The following is a 19,893-nucleotide window of genomic DNA, read 5'->3' as shown; positions in this document are numbered from 1 at the left end:
TTTCTTTAGCTCCAGCAATAGGTGTCTTTTATAGAAAACGACATCCTCGCTTAAAGTACCGTTTGCTTGGCTCGTCGCGCGATAAACTCCCTTTCTATTTCATTTTCTTGATATACAGGATCTCCGAACGCTGTTTATTAACGCATGAATAATTCCCCGACCGGTTGTGAATCCTCCACATCCTTCGAAGCCAGACCGAATCCCCGACAGACTTTTTCCTCTTTCATATTCCATTTCTTTCCCATTCCCCCGCGCTTTATCTTTTTCCTCCCTTAGTCTGCTGATGCAAGGATTACCTGCGAAATTCGTTTTAGGGTAATTCCGTAGGATTTACCATCGCTCTTCCGTTTTTCCCGCCTCTCCATCCGCGAATTCTCGTCGCGCATATCGTTCGTCTCAAACACAAATATATACGCGTATATAACTCTCGTCTCGTTTGTACTCTCTCTCAACAGACTGCAAAAGAAATTTAATATATTATCCTGAAATCATTAAGATCCCATTTATTAAGTTCCTCTTTTTCGCTAGAGGGATTCTTCGTCTCTTCTTTTTCCAGTCATCGCCTCAATCAGTCTGCTTTCTTGTCTCGTCTTCCTCGCGTCCCTCCCTCGTTTAACCTCGTCCTCCCCTTCTCTCTCCTGTTTTTTTTTCTCCTGCATACTTGTTCTTTTTTCCTGCTAGGTCCACGTTTTCCTTCCTCTTCTTCTTGCTGCCGATGCAACCTCTGCTCCCTTTTATTCTCGTTTCTCTCTTTCTCTCTTTCTCGGCAACCTCCTGCCTCCATCTCTTGCTTTCTTTTCGCCACCGTTACCCGATCGTGGGGAATACCGCTTATTAACACGCCACGTCAGTGCCTGCCGACTATAAATCTGCTCGCGTTATTAAGGAATTGTCAATTCGCTTTCCGGGCCGCTTTCTCATTTTTCAAAGTCGGATAAAGACGTCTTCACTGCGTTTCCCTCTCGTTTCTCAGGTTCTCGCGCTCTCCTTCGTCTCACCCATACCACTTGAATTCTCGAGGAATTGCCAGGCGATTCAAGTCCCGACCTCTTCGTGCACCGCCTCCATTTACATCGCGTTTCAGACGTTCCTGGTTACGTTAACTTTTTAAGTTTCCGCGTAAACTATGCGGTGTAAATGCCGTGCGCACGCGACGTCAAATGAGATTTGGTTTCAAAACATTTCGACACCAGCTAACGAACTTTTCGCCAATCGCCTATTTTCTTCTTGATCTATTTTACACGTTACAAATTTTCCTTTATTGCCGCTTTTGCGTGCCTTTCTTTTTATCATTTATATCGCCTTCTACCTTCATCCATTTTGAACCATTTTATTTTATTCCTTTCCACGTTCTTTTACTCGTTGCTCGATTTTCGATCTTCGAAAATGTCAGTTCAATGAACACACAAGTATACTTTAATCGTATCAACTTTGAAACGAATTATTCGTTGAATTCTTTTGTTAGAAGTGTAGGATATTTTACAGAAGTAAGATAATCAATGTAACGAAACAGCGAAAATATATTACAGTTAGAATTACCAAAAGGAGTAAGAAAGTAGCGTTAATACCTACGTATGCAAATGGGTTAATCGATTAGCGAATAAAATAAAAAGTCTTTGCAAAAAATTGTAAAGAAATAATAAAAGGTTGCAGAAAGTAAATCAAATTTTATACATTTTCTGCCCTTTGAGCGAATCTCTTTTTGAGAACACCTAATCGACTCGTCTTTCTTCACGGATTCCCTCGTTTCTTTCTTGTGGAACTTTAGTTCGCTCGTTCCTCTGATTCGTTCGCGCGTGCAAGAAACGCTCGCCAAAGTGAGCGATAACGACACGGAGCGGGTCGCGCGCACGCACGAACGAGCGCAGGAACGAATAATTTCGACGCACTCGGAATTCTCAAACGTTACCGGCAATTCTGGAATTCCCTGGAATTTTGAGGTTCGCGATCGACCACGGATCGCATGCAGGCGTGACGTCGAACGAAAATTGTCGGCATTATCGGTGCATGCGCTAAATTTCACGGCAAACGGTGCGTTTTCGCGCTCTCAGAAAATCGATGATCGCTCGTGACTCCAAATGAAAGCACGAGTTCATCGAATACGTGCCTTGAAAAGTGCACAGGAAGAACTGACTGCCGGCAATTTGTTACGGCGTTCTTTCTCTCTTCTTTCATTTCTCTCTGACGTTATTTCTACGGTAAATTATATTCTTTTCAATAAGTATTTCATGTTGTTAATACTGTTTTCTCTTAATCGCGTGTTTTCTCGTCAAATATATTAGAATCTAATAAGTCCGGGCCGACAGAATTCATGACGTTCCAGATGAAATGTGAAGTTTATTGGTTCAGGACGTATCTAAAATCTTGAATATTTCGAAATTAAACGTCTATTTAAAGAAAATAGCAACTGTACCGAAAATGGAAGCTTTTAGTAAATAGCGGAACAATAAACGGCGTGGGTTTACTGGACGACCTAATATATAAATGAAGATAAAACGATATAAACTGGGCAGTAACTTATGACTCACCAAAGTAAATAGCTCGTCGTTTATCCTATTTAATCGTTTCGAACGTCCACGACTGCACCGAGCAACGTGTCGGAGGTGAGCACCTTGCTGAGGAGAGTCTGGGTGACGCGTATCCCATATTCAACGCGCCTTTTTATATTTGCACGCGACCATACACGAACAGATAAAAGTGGAGGATCGTCGAGACGACAATGTCTTATTCTCACCGCACGAACGGATGCGCTACTTCTTGAGCTACGATTTTATGTCACGCAGTCCAGTCGCACAATCTGTATCTGTATTTTATATCCTGTTATATCATGTCGGGGTACGCAGCCAGGGATTTTTGCCGCGTGTTAAGAAGCTTTCACACCGACCGACGACCCGAGGATTTGTGAATCAGAACACGTTACGGAGCCGTGAATTTTTCTCGAGGAGGAAAGCTTTGGGAAAACGGGGAAAGTTTCGTCCGTCTCATCGGGGATTAGTCACAGGTATGATAACATGGAAAGGTAGTATTTCGCTTGGTAGAAGGAATTTTCTACGATGGATTCATAATATTACCTGTGTGATTGGCAATAACTACGTGTAAAGAATTTTTCATTCATGAAAACTTCTTCCTTTTTTCGTCTATATAATTTAATATCACACAATTCATCTTAAATTACATGGATGCATCAAATATGAATATTCAATAAAAATATCGTAACAACCGCCCCATTCTAGAAAAGAATCTTTACAAGTATCCTCTATGCACTTTATCTCGTTTAGTATTTTTATTCAATGAGAAAACTCTGGTAAATTCAGTTGCATGCACATTCCAAGATGCCAATCGAGAAAAATAGTTCACGAAGTTGCACGCTATCGATTTCCATATTGCGCTTGCAATTATAAGAAATTGTACCGGCAAATATCGAAATACAGCCGTGTAAATCGATGTACAAATGGTGCACGGACATATAAAACGGTCCTGTGTGAGCGTGAGCGAGCGAGGTGGAAGCCAGACACGGAATTGCTACGTCAATGAAACATCGTCGAGGGCCTCTGGAACTCGAAGAAAAAGGAAGTTACGATCTCCTGGAGGATCGTGGGCGGACATTAGTAACGATAGGCAGCGGTGCGAGTTGCCTTCTAACGTTTCTGCGCTACCGAGATGAAGAAAAGCCACCTAACGAGATTTTGTGAGATTAGACGATCGTAAAACAACGCGGAGATATCATCGATTATACACGTAATGGTATTCTTGAACAAATCAACGAAATATTCATTGATATAGGAACAAATTAACGAAATATTCATTGGTATAGAATTGCGAATATAAATTAGAAATGATTTTGTAGTTCGTTTAAGATTTATTGAGAAAATTCGAATAATGTTGCATTTTCGTGTTAAACATAATCGTGATCAGATCGGAAATATGTTTATACACATTGTTTATAATCATCTTATGTGAGAAGCTATTTTGTGTATAGAATTACCCTACTCTAAATCAGTATAACGATTTGCTTTATTTTCCTAGGTATACGACAGGAAATAAAAATTTAGAAAAGGTAGACACGGAGAACAAAAGTCGTGAAGAATGACCTACCGAAACGCCTACCGTACGGATTCAGCAATGTTCTTTATAATTTTCATTTTCGGTAGGTAATTATTATCTATCGGTCAACGGTTAATTGCTATGGACCAGCGAGAAATACGCTGCCTTAGGGCTAAATATGCTAATCTATAGTCAAAAACCCGAAGTTAGTTGTTAGACAGAAACGAGAGAGGTGTTTCCGTTTCGATCACCGGAGGGGTCAATACTCTCGTCTGCGGTACTGGTACAGCGAAACGGCTATCAGACGTTTCGCGAACTTTGCATAGTTTTAGCAAAACTCGAACTAACGCATCGACTGATATCTGACCGCCTATTACATATTTTACTCGTTGGGAATTTCTAGAATTTTAAAACGATCAACATGCAATTTGAATAAAATTATAAAATCTCTTTTAATGCTTTTTACTCAACGATAAAAAGCGCCTACATGTAAAAGAAAATATCAATAACATTTTAGAATTAATATTCTAAAAATGCACACTACACGTTATAAAACAAGGAAATAAGAGGGACTTAGACGCGCGACATTTTTATTCGAAATGCATTACTACAGTCGGCAGATCGAATAATTCTCTTCCATCAACCACTCCCTAAACACTCTGCCATTATACACAAATCGTTTATCCAACAACAGTCGTCGTATTTCCCTCGTTATTCGTATTCCATCGTGTAGCTATAAGAAGATCGAGACAACTACGACATAGAATTGGAACGTCCACGATTCTGCCTCGTCGTACAAGCGGAACGACGATGCTAACAGTCACATAAATTTTCACAGTTCGCGTTTTAACACCTTCGAATACCACGATATTGTGAAACTAAATAGTGCTTAACGTTTGTCATCTGCTCGCGAGAACAACAAAACTAACAGCGGTAGGACCGTAAAACGCATATCGCGAACGTGTACGATCGTATCTTTCCTTTGAAAAACTCGCTCCATCTCGGTGAACGCGCCAAAAATCAAGGACGTTTAACCATTTTGCATCAGTGGCCGAGTTATCTTGCGACGTCATTTGTGCGACGTTTTAGGTGAGATGTACATTCATTAAAACGCGAGATATCTGATTTGGATGAAAATTAGTTTGCGAGAAACCTTCGAAGTGCACTGGATTTAAATAATGCCGAACGCAAGATGCATTTAGCATGCACTTTTCACCTAATACGTGTACTCTAATATTCATACAGTCTGTCTTCTTTTATTTTACAGTCTTCTGCATTTGCTTCGAGATTTGCTTAAACATTCTTTCACGAGCATTCGATCCTTTCACGTATCCGTAGAGCTAGAACCTCAGTCTCTCGCAATAAGCGAATAAAAAGAAGCAATCGCACAGAATTCCCGTTCCAACGTTATGGTCTCGATACTGTAACGTTCATTTGGAAATATCGAAAAACAGACATGCGAGATATAGTTATAACCAATCTGCATCGTTTTTGTTATAATTCTCGAATAGCTTTCGATATCTGCGAAAACGAATATGCAGTGATGGCGGGAGCAAATGCGCATCTTACCGGAATTATTTATAAGCGGTTGGTAGCGCGTAGATATTGATATCCCGCGGTTCGTTCATTGTGCAATGGAGTCGAAGATGCAACCACGACGGGGCCTCGACAAGCGTCCATCGATTGCTCATACTCGGGATAAAAGATGAACGCATTTGCATATAGATTGTGTTCGTCTGTTTCCAAAGACGCCTTTTTTTCCTTTTTCCCGGTACACCGGATCGTGTGGCTATACCGAATCAAGCGAATGGGCGTCTTTCCCCGAGTTTTCATTTTAGCGGGAAAATCTTGAACGATGGACGACAAGCTTGATGCCGTGAAACCGCCGAATTTTTCCGCCTTGTCGCGGTAATACATGGTCTTCTAGTGTGACAAATCCTTTTTCTTTGTTAATTTGTTAGTAGCTCTTAACGAATTACGAAAGGGACAATAATACATGGCGATGTTATTGGATTTCGTCGGAACAAGTTGACATCTTAGCAGAAGAAAGGATGGATGAAGATACGGTAAAAGAACGGATAGTGCGATAAAATATTGATTAAGAGCAGGATATTTGGTAATTTGATAGAGCATTATATGACGAGATAGATGTTAGTAATTCATAAGTTAATTTCAAGCAAAGTGATTACGTCTTCGATTCGTTATCGTTGGGCTTTATAACGAATAGGTAGAATTTTTACATGATACTAGGGATTTTTAATTAAGCACTGCCAAAGTATACAAAGGCTAATTGTATGTATATCGATTCGATTGTGCATCGCTTATAACATAACTAATACAGTTTACCAAGAAAAATGAAAACATCATAATGGAAAAAAATAACTAGAAACTCATAAAGCTTGATAAATTTTAAAAATCTGATAGAAAGACAGAATATAAGCTAATATAGCAAGAAAAGAGATCAGATCCTACAAGAAACGGTGAGAACCTGTCTATCTAAATTACTAAAGTTTGGTACCTCGCGACTAATTTGTAATTATATTTGCAGTCTGTATTCATAAACTAAAAACGACGAGAAGTTAAGGATAATGATTTTAACGAAAACCTGCGCTATTCTAGCTTCAAGAAGAGCTAATAAAGAAAACAGGTTTCCTCTGTAATCACGATCATCTATGCAATGCAATGTTAATGTTGCTAGTTTTCAAAATTCTTCCGTACGACAGGACGAAAAAGTTTCTATAACTATCGTACATTGAGACGCACAATTTTCAGATTTCCATGAAAGAGCGATACTTTGCATTTAGATACGTAATAACAAAATTACCCCCGTGTAAGCCCTCGTGAAAGCAATCAAACGAGTCGACGAGTTTCATAGTGTTTCACGAAGTATATACGTAGACACGCGCAATGTATGTATATTTTACAAAAATAAATGCTACGATAATGATACAAAAAACTTACTTGGTAAACAAATCAACATTAATATAGTCAACTACTGAAAGCAACGGCTGCAATCGTTTAAAAAAATTCGTTATTAAATTTATATAAAACATTCTAGGAAACTCTTTGTAGCCCTTTTCCTTTCGTACTACTAAGTTTTACGTTTACCGTCTAATCGCTAATTAATAATTTGCTTCGTGCATCACTTTGTAAGAAATCGAAAAAATAAAAGAATCCCTTACCGTGCTTCCATTACGCGGAAGCGGATCCGGAATATTCGAGATCGACCAAGGCGGTAGTTCTCTTCCTCGACTTCGCACGCGGTCGACCACAAGAGGAAGAAACACCGTGGATGATCGATACCAACCGCAGCGAAGTCGGCAGTCTCAAAAAAATGATTGTTTTATCTTGGCAGGTGGAACTTAAAGGGAAGCAGCGTTCGCAAAGCGGAGGAAAAGGTAAAAGCTAGAATTGTACACAGGGGTTGTGAAACTCCCTTCAGCGAGTAACGAATCAATCGGGTCGGTTTATCGGTGACAGAACCCTCAATTTTTCTCTAGATTTCCATTAAAAAGGTCCGTTACACCCTGCCGTCGACATCGGCATTCGCTTATACTCTTGTCGACGCTCGACCTGCTAAATCGATCCACTCACTGATATATATTGCGTATAAGGCTGATAAAAAGCTGCAAGAAATGACGGTGATTCCTCTCAGAAAGGTAATACCGTTCGTACGAATTTTCGAGATATTTCGCGAATCCGATGGTTACATTGAATTTCTTCGCAACATAGACGCAAGTTTCAATTCAATTTGAAATTACTGGAATCTACAGAAGTTATTGATCAAAGGTAATTGAACAGCTGATTCCAGAGTTAGATATTCAAAGATATATGTACTTCGTCACCGTGGCGTAACTTTATTAAGATCGTTAGAACTTCAGTACAAATCTCTCTGAAGATTCATAACAGAATGCATTGTAGGCTAAGTACAATAGATTCACTCGCAATTGTTGTCTAATAAATTTTAATTATTACTACGTGTTCTCGTTAAAAGCGTTCAAAAGTATTGCTTTCAGTTAATATCTCATACAATGGATCAATAATAACATTGAAATTTACGAAGGACTCATACAAGAGATTACTCGACCTCAAAAGTCTAGTTCCAGTTCTACTTATTATTAATTTATTTACAAAAAATCATCGTATTTCTCTATTGCCTTTAATTCCTTACTTCCATGTTGTGCACTCGATTAATTTTTAGTAACTATCGTCTGTGATTCTGTCGACTGACAAATCTTATACTGCACTAAACAATACATAAAACACAAGATTAACACCCAGACAATTCGTTCTTTGTAATTCGAAGGAAGAATAAAAAAAGAAAAAGGAAAAGATAGTAAGTTACATCGAGTGGAGCGATTTGTTTATCAAAAGAAGAGCGCTTGCTTTACTGGAACGAGTGCAATGTCGGAGAAGGAGTGTTTTAAATTCTTTTAACTCCTTCGCTGGAATGACGCTGAGGTAAAAAGATTTTCAGGCGTGCTTTGAAGAATTTTAAGCCCAACTCATTAGGATAACGAGACAGGCATCCAGTGCCTGTGACACGAGACCTATACTCGTGCAAACGTGTCTGTTTCGTATTCATGATGCGACATGCGACAGAACCGAGAGCTCGTCCGTGTATACAAACACACGCGAACATAAAACGGGAGGTACTTTGCGTTACCAGTGTTGGAACTGATTGAGAGATTACAAAACTTGCTTCGTCCATTAATTCAAGAATCACGACCGGACAATGTAAAACGATGTAAATTTTCGTCAGCGTTAACTACAAAATCGAATTCTATCTCTCCGACTATAATAGCCAAGGAGAACGGCGGGTACTGTTAGGTTCTCGTAATAAACGTGATACCAATCGACGTGTCTCTCGCTTGTGTTGTTTTCTACGCGATTAATCGTTTAGCAATTCAAGCCGAGAAGAAATAACGGAGTGGAAGATTGAGAAGTTCGCGGTATTGTATTTTAAAACGGAAAACGTGTGAATTTAAGATTAATCGTTGTTTCATGTCCTGGATATTATGAGAAGTTTGCGTGGTTCGTAGTGATGATGATGATAATGATACAGGATGAATATGTATAATTTAATTTCTATTAGTACAGCTAACAAGCATACTGACAGCATACATATTTTAAATTGTGAGCAGTATCTACAAAATAAATATTAATAATATAAGATACGAGGCACGATAATTTAATGACACGGAAAAGGAAGTTTCTTCACGACTACGTACATTTCTACCATTGTTATAACATTTTTAATAATTTACTGTAAAGAGTGTTAATAATTTTCATATGTTTATTAATACAAGTTCGATGAATTGTATCTATGTCTGTATCTAACAACCTCGTTCGTAGTACCGTTATTGATAAATTGAAAAATTCTTGAGACGGACAAGATAATAATATTATGAAATGTTTTTATAATCATCGATATTTTCCACGATTATTGATTTTAGTTTGTAATGGTTCACCGATAGCCTGATATATTTCGTTTTATTCAGACACGTCTTGTGACACTTTTGATCCATTAACTTCTCCAATTTGACTCTTTCTGCCATGAGATATATCATATAAATAGCATTCTCGCTCTATTGCATTAATTAAAAAAATAGAGAAACAAAAATATGATCCATCGCATATTTCGCTGAAATAATTCTGTCAAATGTATTTTCCTTAAGCACAGTATTCAAATACAATTATGCCAAAGCTTGGATCGATAAAATTATTTGCGAGAGGGTGGTTTACAGCATCGAGGGTAGTTAGTGGACTATTCGCGTGACAAGATAAATTCAATCTGCTCACCTTGTGATCTCTTCAATGAGCTTGCAGGGGTCCGCCGCGTAGAATTTCACACTGAAGTAGAGAGTGTAGACATCCGAGCTCGGATCTCCTTTTTGGACTTTCAGTTGCTTTCCGATCTTCTTACTCGGGTCGAGCCATTGCTATAAAGGTGCGCGAATAACACAGTAGAGAATTACTTCTAAATAATTAATCCCCTTCCGATCGAGGCGCGTCACGCTGAAACTGTTGATCAAGCAGACCGGAAATTGCAGGCAGCTCGACATTTCCCGTGGATAATAATCCTATCCTCTTATGGCCCGGGGCCGATGCAATCGACTCCCTTCGGGCCATCCTTCCTATGAATTTTTCATCATCGAAATCTAATTAACCGTTCGATATCCAGTTATTGCATTGATCATACTGCTGTTTGTTCAGAGTCACGCCAAAGACGTAACAAGGCACTGCTTCGCGTTAGACCGAGTCAATTTGCCTTTGATTATAATTATAGAAGGGAACGCGTCTGTCTCATACCGTAATTGACAAAGCTTTTCCAGAAAGCGAACAGAATTTCTCACGCGCGCTACCTTGATCTGAAAATTAAGGTCTAAAGAGCTTTCGAAACGACCATATGATATCTAATTCAATTCTCGTGGAAATAAAAAGAAACTTCTTGACATATTTTCATGAAAACAAAAATGAAATTTGAAAACAATGGCGTAGTATATTTTTCAATGAAGTTATTATATGGTGAGATACAATTGCATAATAATTTTAAAGTATGTTAAAAGGTATAGTAAGCGCGGAAAGTACTTAATAAACGTTAGATCAAAAAGATGTCAATGAAAGATTTAATACCTTAATATCGCACCTATATAATCGATACATAAATATCGGGGTAAACACATTTTACTAGTAACAAATTTAACATATCCGGAGTCACCCAACTAGTACATAAACATCAAGATGAAAATATTTGTAAATACTTCCTGCACCTACTATACGCCGTTCGTTGTAATTTCAATCAACTCGATACGGAAGGTCAATAGAAACAACATCCTTACCGTCTGATTGGTGTGATCCAGGTAACGTAGACCGAAGTAAGCAGTCTCTAATAGATTCAGGTGCCTGAACACCCTATCCAGCAGTTCCTGACCAAGGTTCGAGCTCTGGAAAATAGAAAAAAAGAGCAATGTTTGATTTATCCAGTCAATAACAATGCCGACGTTAGCGACACGAGCGGAATTACTTCCTGAACCGACCTACATTAGTATCACCGCGACGACTTTCGATCCGCGCTCGATCGAGCGTGGTGATTTAAATCGTGATGCGCACGCGTCATTGAGCACGTCGTTCGAACTGCATTAGAACGCGTTTATATGCCTTTGTGCACGAGAACCAACTATCTATCGACGCTGATTCAAGGGGAGGTTGTACGACACGTTTCATAACGGTTCCGTCCCAGCCGCAAAATCGATTTCCGTCTGTTTCCAGCCTGAGAATCTCGCGTAATCTGTCATTACGCTCGGTAGATTTCCTAACTGCACGCGGAATAATTAAGTTCTATCCGTAGCGCGAGCAGCCATATCACGATCGGAAATGTGGTACTTCGCAATTATTACACAGGACAGAGTGAAATAGAATTTCAAATTGAGTTTAAAACAAAAACGAGTTTAATACAAAACCAGTCGATCCTCTTGATGTCGTGATAGCGCGTCACTTGTTTTACTGTGATAAATAACAGGTACGCTAGATCGAAACGGTTTCGTTGTCGATGGATCTTGGTTTCTTGTCAATGCTTTGTGTTTTCCTTACATTTCCAACATGCGTGTTTCTATATTTTCGTAATACATCGTTTGGTTTAATAAAAACAGAAATATTTATATTATACAAAATAAATAAGTAGGATAAAGACTGTTTTCCTGTATGTAGATTCGAGAGATCCGAGCAATCGCTGTTTTTTCCAGACAGATACTCGTTCCGTTTCTGTTAAAGTACATTTTAACGTTCGTATATTCTTCTATATAAGAAGTCATTTTTATACGTGTAACGAAATAATAGGTAGTCATAACTTCTCGCACAAGGTTACTAAATGTTAATTCGCTGACGCTTAACTTAAATATATATGTCCGTGATATACCGTTTAGTGCCTATATATTCAATAATCTCGCATAGTCCTCCATTAAACTTTCACTTCCAATGCTATAGCAATTAGCATATCAGGCTTCCAAGAGTCAAATATTCTTTTAGAGATATTAATCTATTTAAACATTTTCGACCCAATCAAAGAACAGTGCCTTACCATTCCTACCTTCAAACAATATAACTCAAGAGAAAACTAACAAAGAACTCCAGGAATCAAAGCAATTACCAAGAATCTAATATTCTTCCTTAGTATTTCTAAGAATCTAATATAAAAGACAGAAGTATCTTGCTAAAACCACCATGAAAAGGAATGCGAACAAGAATTTATTTCCACGATATAGACCTTACAATTTCTCCAAGTTCCTCTTTGCGTGGTTAAGCCACTTCGATCAGAAAAAAGAGGGTAGAAAAAAAGAAAAAGCGAAAAATTCGAGCAGGGACGCCCGATAAAAGAATCGAAAGGTGAAGAATCGAGGATAGTTTACTGCATTGACTCGGCGTCGATTTAACCGCGGGACATCCAGTCGGTGAACTGAGATTGAAATCACCGGTTTCCGGTTCCCAGTTGGCTCCGTGGCTGAGCCATGACGCTCGTTTGTTCCCCTTCGGGGGAAACTAACGGAGATTCACGACGTGTGTTTTCGTACTCGATCGTTTGTTCCTTGAAGATATGGGCTGTGTACGTCCCCGTGCACGTGAATATACGAAAAAGGAAGAATATCCCTGAGTTTGCTCGTAATTAGCGTAGCCGCGTTACCACCTCTTATTCTTTACCCCACGTCCTTTCGTTCTACCGCACCGTCTTCGTCGATCTACTTACGTACTTGGCTCTCCGGCGTGTTCTCCGTTTCTCTTCCGCCAGACGTTCGTTACGTTCAGCCGTCTCCCTCGATCATTCATTACATACAGAAAGCGCCGTTTCTTGCGCGCACACACCACAGGAATTCGAGGATGATAATTGAAGCCGAGGCTGATGTCTCTAACGATCTTGCGGTGGCTCGACTTTGACAAGTTGCGCGCGATATGTATTGATCATCGCCACGCCGTGCACGTATTCGAGACAATTGTTAGTTTGCGGCGTTACGGCTGCCACGCTCCGTCATTTGTCGAGGGAAAGTGTTCTTCGGAAACGAGGAAACCCGGGATTCACGCAAATTAGCGGTGTCTTTCGAGTGATCCGCGTAAATTTTGTTGATTTCCTTTCGTGGGTGTTGAAAGAAAAATTAATAAATAGTAAATTTATAATGTCACGTCGAAACATTTTATGTCGTAATATTTTGTTCACAAATATAATTAAATTTTACGAAATGTTCGATCGAAGTATGTACTACTAAACGATAAAGTCGTTTGAGTATCATTTTTTCTGCCATTTCCTTCGTATCATTTTCTCTTCAAATACTCATTACACCATGAACATTTCGCACACAGATCACAGAATTTTACGACGATAAGTAAACGTATTGTTGATTCCTCTAACGATCGAATAATAATATATCATTTATATGAAAGATGTAAATACGTAGAAACAATCAGTATCTCCATCTTTATTATCCGTTATAGTTAATATCAATGAAGCAAATTTCCTTGAATGTAAAATAATAGAATTGAAATATAAAATTGAAATCGGAGCGACTTTTTCTTAAGTTATTCTTAAAATTTTTCTGCCATAAGATATTGGAAAACCATATTTTACCTTTTCTTATCAGCAGTTTTCAAGATCTCCCTTCGTCTAATATGGAATCTTTTATTCATCAGTTGATACAATCACCGAGGAGGTTTAACCGAAAAAAATTTTACCTTATGACACATTTTTATCCGAATAATGAACGAAACAATAATCACAAACTACTGCACACGTTTCATAAACGTTCATCAATACAGAGGGCACCCGGACAAAAGACCAAGGGCTAGCCAATATCCAATAAAGAAATTCGTTATGTAAAATTAGGTAATGATTTTCGATAGCCGGGGTCAACGACAAAGCATCGGGGTATGCACGAACGAAGAAAAGTAAGGAAAATGAAAGAGAAAAAGCGAGAGAAATATCGAACGAGGCAGCTCTGTCTCGCTCTCGTTTTTTCTTCTTTCGTTCTTTTCAACTCTGGCTGTACTTGTATCTGGATCGCGGCGTCATGAAATTTATTGTAGGTGCCGTGAACCCATCCACGGCTCTGGCATCTATTCTACCTCTGCTGCACCTGCACTTTTACCACGACGAGGTGGTTTGCACCTTCCACGGATCAGGCCAGTTCTTCTTCTACCAGGGACAGGTATAATGACATTGGAATCGGTGCAACGAACGAATGCACAGTGCGCGCCGCTGCGTAATTTGTTGCAAGAGCAAAAACATATTTCCAGCGAAAAATGTGATTACTGCTCCTCCATAGTTTACTTGGTGCGTGTCGTACGAATTTATTAATGAACGAGCACAAGGGCATACGAAGATCGCCACGACAAGTTCATAAATGTTGCACTTTTATCGGAACAAACGGGGACGTGTATCGTGTGTTCGGTACACGAAGGTAGAATTTGTTATATCAAACGAGTGCTCCTGTGGATCACACCATTTAAATGATTCACTCGGTTCCATGCAAAATTTACTTTTTAGGAGCAGAGCAGTTTTCCATGGAAAGATTTTGAAGAGTAGAGCTAATAACGCACGGTCCTAGCCCAGAACCGATTAAAAAGTTAACAGTTCGCGAACTATAGATTGTATTCTATAGAACTTCTGATTTAATAAAATAAGTGCTCCTATTGGAACAAAGGCAAAAAGTAGAAAAACGCGTGAAATTAAAAACAAATATTTAATCGATTTAAAGAAAAGATTCGAATGTTCGAAAAAAAAACTCTAATTTAAAGGGAGTTCTAATATGAGTGCGACGAGTTTTTTCCCTTTATTAAGCTCCGATCGTAGGACAGGAATAGTTTCCTTTGTAACGCTACACATGCGATGAATACGGGCAATTTTATTAAAACGTGCCCTTATCTTCTAGCTCACTCGTTGAATCTCCCACAACGCATACGAACGCGCGATCCAAGTGAAATATAGTGTTCCCGGACCAACGAAGTATATCGCGATTTTATCAGTCGGTCGAAATACAAAAAATCGCCACGGTTGTGTTGCAACCGGAACAATGTTATCATAGGAACATACTGAAACAAAGACGTAATCCGCGCGAAGAAGAGGGACGGCCGAAAAGGAAAGCAATAGTTCGACGAGAGGGAAAGAGAAGAGGAAGAAGACGAACAAGGTAGAAAGGTGCAGAAAAGAAACGTCGATGGCCCAAGGTTTACTGCTCATCTCGACCGGTTACTCTCGTAAGTCCTTTTAAATCTCGGTAATCTACGTAGTTGGCACCGCGAACATCGAAGCTTTTCGAAAACAGTGACAACCATGATGGAAACGAGGATCCCGTCGACCAACGATCAGCACAGAGACGAGCAGACTTTCGTCGTCCACGAGCTACGTGATTCTCGACAGACACGCGTGGCTTCTGAATATTTTGGATTTCGTGGATCGACTGATGCCTTCGTGGAATCGCAAACGAGGGAAATGAAAGGGCTGCATTTTTTAACGAGATTTATGTTTCCGCGTGCAACGTGACTCACGAAAGGAACGGTCGATGAAGAAGCTGGAGAATCCAACTTGCGATATTATGAGCACGATTTGCTCGTAATTCGTATCGGCGTTACGAAGTACGTATTATAAAATTTCGCGTTATTTTTAAAAAAGATTCGTGATCGAGATAGGCACAATCGTCCCCAAAAGGAGTCTTCAAAAAGATGCAGAGCACCAACTGGTTCCTGACCAAAGGTTTGGCGGATCGGAAGATCGAAGAACTTCAATGTCCACAAGAAGAATCGACTTGGATCCCACTCCCTGGCTATATCCCAGACCCGCGATGAAATTCGCCCGGCTGCTTCCAGGATGCATTGTCTTCGCCTTTTTCTTTTCTCTCTCTCTCTCTCTCTCTCTCTCTCTCTCTCTCTCTCTCACTCTCTTTCCTTTTCTTCCATCCCTTCTTCCCTCAGCTTACGAGCGCCAGCGGCTTGGTTTCGGTATATATATATACGACACAGCATCGGTATCGGCGGATACGTATGTATACTACCTGTACGTATAACAGAGCGAAGGTCTATGCCCTGATGCTGCTGGCCCGATGTTCGGGCTCAGGGGTACAGGAACACGCGGCAGGCAGAAGACCAGCAGAAGAAGAAGAGGAAAGCGCTGGAAGAGAGTAGACGGAGGGACGCGACTCGATAGAATCTGGTGAGGCTTATTCCACCGGTCTTTTTTCACCTTTTGCTTACATAATGTATTCTCAAACGTACATACGGCTCTGGGTACTCTGCTACCAGTGAGCCTTTACGTATGGCATCCGCATGGGCCCTCTCGTGCCGTCTGTGTGCCCTCGTGTTGGTACGCGCGTCCACGTACGTGCTCTCTCTACACGCTCTACGCTCTACACTCTACGACGGGATGGTCGTGTGGGTGTACGTGGACGTCCGCGGCAATGGGAGACACTCTTATCGTTGTCCACCCATACGTCCATTGCTGGCCGTTTCGCCGTGGCCGACGCTGTCGTCGTCGTTGTACGCCCGCAAACGTGACGGAGGCGTGTCACATCGGAATACAAAAGGTATAATACCCACATACCGATGCCGCTAACTCATACCTACCGGGGAATACCAATTTTCGAGCTACGAGCTCTGTTCATCGTCGCGGCCTCGACGCACTCCCTCGATCGCCCGCGGACAATTCATTCGCGATACCAGACTACCTATTCGAGTACCTACACGTGATGCTACAGGTGAATGTCGTCGCTTCGATGAATTAACCCTGCTGCTCACGCCAATCTTCACCGGTTTATATCAGAGATCGGTTAAGCGGTAATTCGAATTGTTTTTTCGATATAGTTAACGAGTACTTTAAAAAAATTCTTCCTCGTCTGCGAGCATGGCTGTTAGTAGCAAGAGAATTGATGTTTTCTTGTTGATACTAATGTGATTATATATTTAAATGGATGCTAAGCTAATTAGAACTTTAGAAATCGCTCCATTAGAATAACGCCCTAAGAATCGAAATGCATGAAACTTTTCATACTCGAAACACTAAAATTCCAACGAATTGCAAATTCTAAATATACTTTATAAAATACCTTTAAATAAGCAAAAATTCGACGAAACGAACGCAATAAATAGGAAAGCTCTGAAATTCGATTAACTCCCACGATCGATCACAATTAGCACCGCTCGAGACCGCCTCGTTCTGAATGACAGACGGGCACGAGTAAGCGAACGTAATCAGCAAAACGAAATAAACCGGGAAAGGGAAGAAGGGGAATCGGCTCGTTACGCGGTGAAAATAAATTACACGTTTTCGTGTCAGGAAAGGTAATCGTTAAGCAATTAAATAAATTAGTTAATTAAACGCGCACGAGAGAGGTAAACGCTGGTGGCGCATACACTAATGCGCTTCTTGCCCGGGCACAGAACGGTTCATGCACGAGGACGATACCTGCCCGGGTTGTTTGTCACTTTTTCCAAGCGTTGCGACGGCGAAGGAAGCCTCGAAGCTCCGATGGTTGGTCGCCTTGCGATCGACGGACTCTCGCGTAACTTATCGCTGCTGCAATGCACTGGAACGAAGCAACGCTTCGGTAGTTGCACAGTTCACGTTCATGCACGCGGGCCAGGCTATCGCGTGTAAGCTGGCTGTGGTTCTTGCCGTACTCCGACTGGCCATTATCATTTTTCACGCACAAATCTATGGTTACATTAACTCGATATTCCGCGAAGCACGGCGATTCGTCGACCGACACGGAATTATGAAGGATTCATTCATCGTGGAACAAGCGGCGACTGATTAGCGTTGCTCGATTCCATTTAGCGCGCTCGTTATCTCGGGTATATGTACACACCGAGGAAAAAGAAGAGGGAGAGAGAGAAGAAAAGGTGCGTACGGCATTCTCTGCAAGGCATTTCTATCAGGGTCGGTCGGTCTGTCGTCTATAAATAGTTACATGGTGGACGTAGCCCAGAGAGAGAATGCGTAGTCCATACTTAATATGTATGCCCATGGTAGGAGGGAAGGTTTCGATGGCCGCAAGGACAGCACTTCGTCAGTCCATTTGTCACTTTTTATAAACCACGCCGCTAAACTTGACGTGAAACGTCATGTACCATTGCTGTTTATGATGCGCGCCATGCTTAGGATCGATGTATTATCCGAGAAGTTACTTAGATGGAAACAACACTTTGATAGTTCTCGATACAGCGTTGTTGTTATTACGCGGATGCGAAGGATCAGTCGTTTTTGTTTCATCCACCGCGTGCTTCCTCTATAGCGGTTTAAAGATAGAAAAATGCGTTTCAATCGAAAATGACACAAAAGATGTGGCCAAGTTAATAACGGTTAAACTAAACCGCACGAAATTACAACATATTCTCTTCCAGGTAATTAACTTTCTTGTCGCTGCTATCTTCCTCTCGATCACGGTCACGCTACATCCGTATCACCTCGCGTTCACTTACCCCAAAGTGAACCGAATGATGTTACGTTAAGCTAAGTATCTCACCATTGCAATTTCTTAGCGAGTTTCAAACAACTATACGTTTAACTTACAAACTTACACCGAAGCAAACTTTGTTCCTCAACCTATTCCTAAACTGCTCAAGCAATTGTCCAGAAATCTACCTATCGATGAATACAAATGCCGGGAAATGCCCGATGAAAGAACGAACCATTGAAACAATGAGATTTTCTCCGCGAGTGGTAATACGAAAAGATGTTTCGGCGTTCTACGTCGTAATGGCTGCTATTGTGCAACTTCGAAGGTCATACCACTTCGAAAACGAAAGAAGGTGAGAAAGAGGGAGGAGTGTTACAGGCGGGATAGCTAATGGATGGAACGAAATGAGAACAAGCGTTGAATCCAGCCAGGAAAATCGAGAAGCTCCGGCAAGAAAATTGTGCTCTTAGAGGAAGTCGCACTGCCACTGGCGAGACAAGCCTCCGAGCAACCGAGTAAATAGGCACTCTGTGCGCACAAAAGGTACGCAGTGCGCAACATTTCACCTGCAACAGCCTCGCATCCATAGGCTTTCAGCGGAAAATGCATCGTTGGCTGCACGAGCAACACCACCGACCCCACGGGGGATGAGGCGAGGGATAAAGAAAACGAGCACCACGACCGGCTGGTCTCCCGCGATTCTGCGCTAGCGACTTACCAGCCTGCCGATCCATCCTCCTCCTCTTCCTCCTGATTCTCTTCTTCTTCTCCTTCTTTTTCCGCGCGCGACAATTTCCTTTCGCGTGTACGCTGCTCTCTTCGATTTTTCTCTGTGCTTCGCGGCCATCGTGGCGCGCGTACAACGATGACTATCGTTGGTAGATGTACACAGTTCGTTACTGTGCATCTTCAAGGGAAAAAATTGATTGTCCGATAGATTGAGAATTGACGTTGCACGTTAGCAGTGGTTTTCGATGAAATATGGTGGATGAGGGATCGAAGGTAGGATTTCAACCGATAGAAAAGTTTTTAACAAATTTTTAAAATGCCACTAGTTTGCGTCTTGAGCTTAAAGATTGCATAGCATCATTAAAAGTGCTCACTGCGCTATTTCCCGTACACGATACAGGACTTTGAGGATATGTAAATGTTATTTATACAAAAAGTTACTTCACTGATTGCAAGTTGTTGGAAATGGCAGCTGCCGTCGTCCCACCCTACACCCCGCACACGGATCGAACGAGTGCTTTGAAGGTAAAGTAGAAGAAATATACGTGATGTGAAAAAAAAGGAGTTGGTACGCCGGTTACAGAATGATTGAAAGGCATGACCAAGAGAGAGTTATAACATAATAAAACAAACGGAAGATATTCTCTAAATTCTTTTGTACCCTCCGATTGTCTTTAACGAAATT

The 19,893-nt window shown here is 40.8% G+C and overlaps 1 protein-coding gene and 1 long non-coding RNA gene across 7 annotated transcripts in view; both read right to left on the bottom strand.

Moving 5' to 3' along the window:
* The window catches only part of LOC132908351 (uncharacterized), a 235,262-nt gene that overhangs the window by 56,307 nt on the left and 159,062 nt on the right, over positions 1-19,893 (bottom strand). The window lies entirely within an intron of this gene.
* The window catches only part of LOC132908129 (band 4.1-like protein 4A), a 62,860-nt gene that overhangs the window by 17,426 nt on the left and 25,541 nt on the right, over positions 1-19,893 (bottom strand). For all 6 annotated transcript variants that reach the window (XR_009658316.1, XM_060961804.1, XM_060961805.1 and 3 more), the window contains 2 exons: positions 10,887-10,991; positions 9,847-9,986 (listed from right to left, as the gene is read on the bottom strand). Coding sequence is in view for 5 of the 6 variants with exons in the window: in XM_060961804.1 (XP_060817787.1) it covers positions 9,847-9,986; positions 10,887-10,991 (245 nt within the window). In the remaining variant the exon portion in view is untranslated. The remainder of the gene's footprint in view (positions 1-9,846; positions 9,987-10,886; positions 10,992-19,893) is intronic.

This window comes from Bombus pascuorum, chromosome 6, assembly GCF_905332965.1.
Source record: "Bombus pascuorum chromosome 6, iyBomPasc1.1, whole genome shotgun sequence".
Taxonomy (NCBI): Eukaryota; Metazoa; Arthropoda; class Insecta; order Hymenoptera; family Apidae; genus Bombus; species Bombus pascuorum.
This window is presented reverse-complemented; position numbering and strand designations above follow the sequence as displayed.